The 9,278-nt window shown below is 32.5% G+C and overlaps 1 protein-coding gene across 4 annotated transcripts in view; it reads left to right on the top strand.

The window, feature by feature from the left end:
• Window positions 1–1,076: 1,076 nt before the first annotated feature.
• Window positions 1,077–9,278, top strand: part of LOC109859436 — a 9,334-nt gene continuing 1,132 nt past the window's right edge. Inside the window, exons 1-13 of one of the 4 annotated variants that reach the window (XM_020437705.1) lie at window positions 1,077–1,386; window positions 4,492–4,726; window positions 4,821–5,076; window positions 5,155–5,293; window positions 5,390–5,610; window positions 5,734–6,108; window positions 6,204–6,357; window positions 6,467–6,545; window positions 6,625–6,844; window positions 7,504–7,620; window positions 7,776–7,825; window positions 8,021–8,120; window positions 8,226–8,441. In XM_020437705.1, coding sequence (XP_020293294.1) covers window positions 4,517–4,726; window positions 4,821–5,076; window positions 5,155–5,293; window positions 5,390–5,610; window positions 5,734–6,108; window positions 6,204–6,357; window positions 6,467–6,545; window positions 6,625–6,844; window positions 7,504–7,620; window positions 7,776–7,825; window positions 8,021–8,120; window positions 8,226–8,441 — 2,137 coding nt within the window. In that variant the 5' untranslated portion in view covers window positions 1,077–1,386; window positions 4,492–4,516. Of the gene's footprint in view, window positions 1,387–3,076; window positions 3,219–4,174; window positions 4,404–4,491; window positions 4,727–4,820; window positions 5,077–5,154; window positions 5,294–5,389; window positions 5,611–5,733; window positions 6,109–6,203; window positions 6,358–6,466; window positions 6,546–6,624; window positions 6,845–7,503; window positions 7,621–7,775; window positions 7,826–8,020; window positions 8,121–8,225; window positions 8,442–9,278 lie in introns of those variants that run through there. The other 3 variants (XM_020437706.1, XM_020437708.1, XM_020437709.1) reach the window with 3 other exon arrangements.

The raw sequence follows: 9,278 nt of genomic DNA, 5'->3' as shown, positions 1-9,278 counted from the left end.
ATCAGATCTGTTCCTTTTGCGTTTGAGCTTGCGATCAATGTAGAACAGGCTTAAAGAGCCTTCTTACAATGAGATATTAGTAATAAATCAGAAGCAAGAAATTGACCAATCACAGTCAAATCACAGAAGAATAATCGATTGGTGATTAGTCAATTTCTTGCTTCTGACTTCCGATTTGTTACTAATATCTTATTGTAGAAGGGCCCTTTGAGAGCAACCACGGTCATAAGACCTGGTTTATGCGAGCCTAAGATTTTAATATTTCTGTTTATTAACAGAAGTATAACAGAATATAACAAAAGCATTGAAATCCTATAGTTGAACTGTACCAATTCCGGCATAAATTAACAGTTATTACCCGCATAAACAAGGCCAAAACAAGGCCTTATTTGCCCGCATAAACCAGGCCTTACACGCATTAAAATGCTCTTCTCAAATTGGACGCAGCATAAAAAATTTTGTTCAAGAATTTGAATTCATCTTCGACCAATTTTAATGGACAGGCCTTTAGAAGTTATCTCACTATTTTTAATTAATTGGGCGATTATTCCGTTGAAATAAATTTTTTGATCAATAGATATTTGTTGTTTGGAAAAAATTGAACAAAGATTTAACCAATCACGGTTTAAATCGGCCGATTTGCTCAATCAAAAATAATGAAATCGGCTTATAATTGGTTGGATTATTCTGTTGAACAATAATGAACATGAAGACATTGATTGCTTCAGATTAATCAGATTAATCTAATCAGTGATCGTGAAGAACTGCGCAACACGTTAACACCCGTTCTCTCTATCTTAACTTAATCGGCCGATTATTCCATTGGAATTGCCAGTCGCGTTATTTGTTTAACAGAATTGACCAATCACGACTGATACTTAATTGCCGATTAAGTTAATCGGAGACGACGAGGTGAGAAAACGGGCGTGAGGGTGTGCAATAATAAACAATTTTCTCCTTCTTTTGTCACATAACGCAGACCTTATATAGGAGCAATCCTCTCTTTGGCATATACATAATTTACTTTAATAAAAAAATAAAAAAATAAAAATTTTCCCCCTCTTCCGTGATCGCAGCTTTATATGCATATTATGTGTCGATGGAACTCGAAGAGTCTCAGTTCGAAGGTCATTTCTTGTAGGTACGCGCACAACCTTTGGTGAACGGGGAAGAAGGTTCCAGAAATTTTGCGGTTATATATATATATAATATATCAGTTGAACGTTGTTGTCGGTAAGTGATCGCGTTGTTTCAATTTATTCGATTGTGATCGTTCGAAACGAAGGTGTCCCCAAGATTTTTCACTTCTGCGCGACGGTATTGACGACACCTGAAATCAACAATCGCGAAGTTTATCCTTTTGAGAAAAAAAACACGCCACACACGGTGAGTAAAGAGAAAGATTGGATTATTTCTGTTTTTTGTGCGCTTTTACTCGATCCGGGATTTGAATATCACAACCGTGAGACGGGATGTGATCGGATATTTGTGTATGATCTTGATTAAGTTTGTGTTTATGATTTAATTTAATGAGAATTCGCGTCGTATATACATAGGATTCGTGAATAGTATCCATTGCGTGAAGTTGAGCGAAGTAAACGAGTGGAATAAGAAAAAGGTTATATATAGAGAGAAATGAAAAGACTGATGTGATTGTGTATTTTCGCACACACACGGTATATTTCAAATGTTTTGTTTTGTGATTTTAGCTGTGTCTTATTGGTGTCGCGCGCTTTGCATCTCCGACGTCTTGCTTTGCACAATATCAGAGTGAAGCCCTTGCACAACGGACGGAATAGCGATAGCGATGGAATTAATACCAGTTGTAAAGAGTTTTATATTTATAAATAACAATAGGAACAGCGGAATCTAACATACACGTGTATCAATGCGGATCAGAAAATCAGAACAAGCGATAAAATGTCCGACGAGTTGGAATTCTGTCTAAAACTGTTATTTCTATCGCTATCGCTGCTGTTCCTTCCCATTGTGCAAGGGTCTTGACCCACCGCAGTTGTTACTGCGAAAACCTAAAAACATAAAACTGTCGTTAGGTTTGTCGACGTCGATTTTTTGATATCACTTTGTTTCACCACCGGCGATCAAGTAGGACGATTATCAGTCGTTTTTTTTAAGATACTTCTATGTAACATGCGTGTGTGTACACACGTGGATCTACATGCGGAGCATATCGTATAAATAATGAACATTAAAATCTCCGACCAAACAAAATACCGCTTTTTAGAATCAATTTCGTGTATATATCTTGATAGAACTCTGGTTTGTAAGATTTAGTTCGTCTCGTCCGATCGGTTCGAATCTTGAGCATGCGCTTTTAAAAGCATAAGTTTGAACACGACATAACCTCACCGTTGTCACGAAACTCGTTTTACATCAAGCACAAACGCGAGTCTCAGATCTTATGGGATTGACCAATCACGTTGGTCGATTTGGCTGATTTGACCATGCGATTAGTCTCGATTCAACCAGACTTGTTATTTGTTATGGCCCTGTTCGGTTTATTACTGGGTTACGTTCCAAAATCCTATCTTGGTAACCAAAAACTATAGCACACGTGACGTGAAATATAGCATTTTAATAACCAAGGTAGAATTTTGGAACGTAACCCTGGCAGTACTGAAAAATCTATAGTATACGTGATGAATCTATAGATTTTCAGTACTGCCAGTAAAAAACGAACGCAGCCTGTCTTGCGCTTAAAAGGCCGTCCACAATGGGAGTAGGCGGTAAGAAGTAAGGTTCTCGAAGTTATTTCATTTTTGTCTATACAAGTCAACCCTGGCTAGTACGGTGCCGACCTGAAGCCCAAATGTTACGGTGCAGACAATATAGTAGCCTCTCTCTCGCGCAAGGTCCAGCTGCTTTGTGCGCATGCGGTGACATTGGGTGCGTTCAGACAATCAACAGTTGCACAACGATTGAGAGATAATCACTTCTGATTGGATCATACTTTTGGAACCGCAGCAGTTTTGAAGAATAGTCCTATCATAAGTGATGATCTCTCAACCGTTGAGTTGTCTAAACGCACCCATTGATATCAACCGTTGTGCAACTGTTGAGTTGTCTTAACGCACTCTACGTTCTAAGCTCTCGTGTGAAGATATATTAGTTTACATATATGTAATAAGGCGCTGTGATATCTATCGAAACACGACAAACACGTGTTGAAAGTGCGTAAACAAAAGGAAAATTCGTCAGTAAGTAATCTTTATAACAATCTTATTTGTACAATAATTTCTAATTTGTTTTTAATATTACTTTGGCTTCTTTCTTGAAATCAATGTGTATATAAAAAATATATTATATTTTTATGAACATTCGTTAATTAAAACTGGACTCGACTCGAAATAATCGCCTGTGCCTGTGGTTTTGTTCACTGAATTATTTATTTCATCTTCTTGATATTGTTCGTATGTTGATCATATAAAGACAACATAATTGACTTCAGTTGTTGTGTTGCAACACAGTGTCACCAGTGTGAGTGAGACACACTGATATTGCTCTTTCTCAAACTAGTGGTGGACATAATGTTGCCTGTGTACGTAGCTGAAAAGCACCTTGTATATATATAAGTTACACTTGAAACACCATCCGATGATTTCTGCTCATCTTGTCCGGCTCATCTTCTCGGCAAGATAATTTCTTCAACGAAATATCATTTTTGATTGAATTTCTTCAACGAAATATTTTTGATCGCCTGTATACGTAGATGAAAAGCACCTTGTATATATAATTTACACTTGAAACATCCATCTGATGATTTCTGCTCATCTTGTCCGACTCATCTTCCCGGCAAGATAATTTCTTCAACGAAATATCATTTTTGATTGAACGTCCTGTGGCTTCGTCACTATTTTTCATTATTGTATAATAGTCCTTTAAAATAAATCCGTATTGTTTTATATTAAAATAAATTATTAAACAAAAATTATAATTTAGAAAGCGGTTTCTTCCTAAGATTGATGACCGTGATATATTGATATAAAAGTGTTTCGAGTACGTATTGGCAAAAATGTAATGTAACGTGTCACATAATGTTGACGTCACGTTAAACAAACTATAACTTATTGAAAAGTTTTCAAAACAAATAAATAAATAACCAAGAAAATGTCAGAATGTTCCGTTATTATTTTGTAAACTGTTACGATTTTTAGTAGGAAGAACACAATACCATAGACAATAGAAAAGAGAATTCTAATTTCTCTTCGCAAATAAAAATGATTGATTAAGAATCTATAATATTATATCTCTTTCGTAAAATAGTCTGTACAATATTGTCGATAAAAAGGAAATAAATAAATTTTCGTCGTTTACAATAGGAAAAGAAAACAATAACACACATCGGCAACAATTTTTCGCTTAAAAGTGCAAAGAATATATGAGTTGAGACTTGAGAAAAATATTTGTTAGAAAACAAAAATGTGAAAAATTTTTTCAGCTAAATTACACATTCGAATTTTTTTTTAACAGTACTGAAAAAAAAAAAAAACCGCACATGATATCGGAAACAATGTCGAGGACAAAGGTGGAGCCTGTAGATCAGTGGCTGGCGAAAGAAGGATATTTCCGCAAAGCTACTCCCAGAGATCCCAACTGTTTGTTCAGATCAATTAGCGAACAAATATATCACACTCAGCATTATCACTTAAAAGTTAGAAAAGAATGTATCGAGCACATGGAAAAGAAAAGAAGTTTGTTCGAAAATGTAAGTAGATGTGTATCGTATGTAATAATGTTATCTGTTCTCGCGTATCGGTCAAATATACTGCAAATATTGTTTTTTTTGTTTTTTTTTCAAGTTCATAGCAACACCGTTTGATTATTATATAAGAGAAATGCAATGTTTTACGGAATATGGAGGCCTCAATGAGATTCATGCTATGTCACTTCGCTATGAGCGAGACATAATTGTGTTCGTTGGAGAGAAACAAACGTGCGAAAACGTGACCAAATATGGTTTTAAAGCATCTAATATATTGCTCTGTCATACAGAACCGAAACAATACGAGCCTGTGTATCCCATGGCTTTTATAGAATCGGCAGCTTATTGTCAATGTAAGTTGTCAATAAAATAAAGTTTTTCCTCTCATTGCAATTTATAAAGAATGCAATCTTTATCTTTCTTTTAATTAGCTATTGTTTACGAAGTTCTTTATAAAAATTTATTTAAAATGTACGACGTGAAGGCTGTTGCCGACAAAATGTTAAATAACGGAAGCGATGCGTTCAGACATGACAAATTTTTTCAAAAAGGAAATCTTGACATTAGAGAGTAAGTTACTTAATTGTTTTTTTTAAACAGTTGTATCTTTAAATGCAGCAAGAAAATTATTGATACTCGTATATACTAATATTAATTTGTTTACAGGCAATTGATTGAAGATCTGTATAAAAAAGTAAAAAGTAACACCGGGGACGAAATTCAGTCTGATCAAAATAAAAAAGTGGCTAGACAAGTGAACAGTAATGATATAGGTGAAATTCAGTCTGACTGGAAGAGGACACCTATTCCTTACAAAGTTGCCAAAGCTCTGGCAACTGATCATTATCGCAATATAGAGTTAGATATATGGCACGAATTGAAACGAGGTGTGTATATATACACAATTATACTCATAACATAATAAACTTATATGCGCATACGTAATATATTAATTATAAAAATAAGCTTTAAAAGGAAGAATAAAGTACAAAATATAAATTTTCTCGCAGAAGTAAAATCTGCCGGATGGAACCGATTTGGTAATAGTGTGCTGCAAGAGGGTGGTAAATGTTTAATAGAAATCAGCATAAACGATCTAGAACGGCAAGAAAAAAACAACAATAAGACCATCAACACTATTTCGGATTCTAACGCTAGCGAGAGTGGCGTTAAAACTGATCAGAAATTGAAACAAGGAAATCTTTGGCTCCAAGGTTATATACAAAAAATGAGCACAAATAAGGAGCCGGTTCTGGTTTTTATTCAAGATCTTGGAGAAAGAAAATATGTTCCATACGATGCTCTAAAACCATTACCGAGGAAACCTAAACAACAAAAAAATTGGTTTCCGATGAATAGAAATCATTCGGTCGCTCCAGATCTAAGTTAGTATTCATTATTAATACTTAATTTTTTAATACATTTTTATTACAACTAAATAATATAACTAATACTATAATCTTTTTTATATACATATTAGATCGACGATGGAAGAAGTATAATTTATTCCCACGTAAGAAAAAACCAAATGACAACAAAATCGCGTATATCAATACTATCAATATTGATAACAATGATGCAAATAATGCAAGCAAATCCAGCTTTGACAGTGAAGAACACATCGGTGAACTTCCGTACGTATTTTCTGTAAAAAATAGTTTGTGTTTGACTTTAGCAAATAAAATTTACATATACAAGATAAAATTATTAACAATTATTATAATTTGACTTATCTGATTATAGTGAAGATCATCAAACAACACAATTGAATTCGAATAACTCTATTGAAGAGTGCTCTACTCATATGGAACTTACAACAAATGTAAGTAAAATTTAAATATTTCGTATTTTTAAACTCAGGAGAGAAAAACACGTTTCCCTTATTTACGATTTCTTTGTAGGAACATATCAGTAGTTCGCCTACTGAAGTTATATTAAATTCGCAGCTTACACTATCAAATACTGTAGAGAAAAAAGTACTGGAAGAACATAAAAAAAGAAGCAACAATTCTTTGCGAAATAAAATCGAAAAATCTGGCAATAATAATGGCTTTGGCAAAAGTTTTAAAAATACCAACACGAAAACAAAAGCATTGGAAGCGAATCATTGTTTATCTTACGGTAATTTCAATAATTTTTTAGAAACTTTTTAACTATACATATATTATTCAAAAAAATATACAAGGTATCCATTAATTGACGTACCATTGCTCGTTGGGAAGGGGTTATACTTAATAGAAAAGTCCTAGATCATGTTGCAAGATTTTCAATAATTAATGAGATGTTAATTAATAAAGATCCGCGAATGAGCCGTATATATATATTTTTTTAAAAATATATATATATATAGTATATATATATTTTTTTAAAAATATATATATATTTTTTAAAATATATATATATATTTTTAAATATGTATATATATATTTTTTTAAATATATGTATATATATTTTTAAAATATATTATTAACACATTTGCGGTCGGCGATTTTAGAGCAAGACCGCTATCTAAACGCTGACAATTTTTAAATTTCTATAGCTCAAGGCCGCAGGGTCTGCTATTTAAATTAATAGTACAAAATATTGCTTCATCATATTATACACTTATATGCTTATTATTAAACAAACACAGATTTTAAAATGACACGTAGGACTGCGTCACCGGCCGCGAGTGTGTTAATGTACTTATCTCTCTTTGAACTCTTGCTTTTTATATTAAAAACAAAAACTGAACATATAAAAATTACGAGATACTGATTTAATTATATAATTTTGTTTAGATAATGTTCAAATACCTATGAATGGCAATCCGAACGTTCCTTATGTCGCCCCGGATGGCAATGTGTATCCCTTGTATCAATATGTGTCAGGAAAAATTGAGGAAAATCAAATGGATCGTATGTGTTAAATTAATAAATATCTTGATTGTATTAGAAGTGTATATAGCTATGTAAATTAATTTTACTAACGTTTTACATTTTTATTTGCGATATCATCAGCATCATGTTAATCATGTTCATTTGCGAAAATATTTTTTTACGTTTCTTTTTAGCTTCGTTTCAGCATGCGTGGTATAAATTATATCCAGTACAAATGTATGAGGTACGCATGATCTAACAAATAAGAAAATGTATTATCGATATATTAAATTTATTTCATCAGAAGGTTTAAGGTGCTCTCTTAATTCTGATGAAGTAAATCGAAAATAAAATGTCAGTGAAAATGACACAAAAGCGGCTCTAATCCAAAATCTGTGTACAAAGAGTAAGACGATCATGTTTATTTTTTTTTTTTTAGGAACCTTATCGTTCAATGAATTCACCTTACTGCGGACCATTACCGTACACTCCTGCTCAAAATGGCGTACAATCTCTTCCCGCACCAAATATTCAAACCAGTAATTTTAAAGCTTACATATAATACATTAACAAAAATGTCTAAATATTACTTAGCACTTATTTGAATAATTTTGTTAACTATATTAATAATTTATATTCTGCAGATCCGCCATACATGCAAGACGAAAAACATCTTGTTAACGCGATGCAGAATTGTTCTTTGACGTGCAATGAAGGAAGAGATACTGATGTTGAAAATGTTTTGCCTTTGAACATAAATGGTGCACAAAACGGCGCAAGATTACAAAATCAAGGACCAAAAAATGCAAATGAAGTAGCACAATTTCCACAAAAAGGAAAACAAACCGTAAATAATAAAGGTAATAACAAAACAATTCTTATACAAACTATTTAAATTCTTATTAAACAAAAATAAAGCTTTACATTATCAGAATATCAGAAGATATAAAATTAAATTAAAATCAACCTAATCTAAAAAGCTAAAAACATTTACTCTGAAGTATGTAAAAATTTGAGATGAAAAAACTTCACGCTTAGTTTGGGATCGATCGGTTATTTGATCGTTTCGATCAATTTATTTTGATCATTCTCAGACAAAAACTTGAATAAATAATCTAATATATTCATGGCTGCACGTCAACCGTCAAAAAAAACTAATTATGTGTTTGTTTTTTGTAATCGTGACTGTAATCATGACTGTCAGCAATTTGTCAGCGATAAGAGTCGATATTATGATTCTTTTGGTCACTCTTGTCGTAATCTAAATTTTATTTCTATTTCTTTTGGTCAATCATCCTGAGCAGTTGAAACAAATTTAGAGCTTATCTCACAAATACATTTTTACCTGGTCCTTATTCAAATTGAAATGTGCTCCGGTTACGAACTCAACTTCTTATCGAGGTAGTAATGTAGTACATATATTAACATACACTAATACATTAATATTGTTTTGTTTTGCATCTATATATATATATATATATCTTTATTATCCATATTTACAATAATAATCTTTAAATATTGTGGCATATAAGGAACGTAGACAGAAAAATAAGAAAAAGTTCAAAGCGAATAATGTCTATAAAGCGCTGAAGTAACTTAGCTTTCACTCTGTGAGATATATATATCTATATCTAGTTTTTCAATTTCGAACTTTACTATTCTTGTATTAAAAGCAAAAGAAAGAACATATATATATA

Source organism: Pseudomyrmex gracilis, unplaced genomic scaffold (assembly GCF_002006095.1).
Source record: "Pseudomyrmex gracilis isolate BER0280 unplaced genomic scaffold, ASM200609v1 scaffold_261, whole genome shotgun sequence".
Taxonomy (NCBI): domain Eukaryota; kingdom Metazoa; phylum Arthropoda; class Insecta; order Hymenoptera; family Formicidae; genus Pseudomyrmex; species Pseudomyrmex gracilis.
The sequence above is the reverse complement of the archived record's forward strand: the minus strand, read 5'-3'. Positions and strand labels throughout refer to the sequence as shown.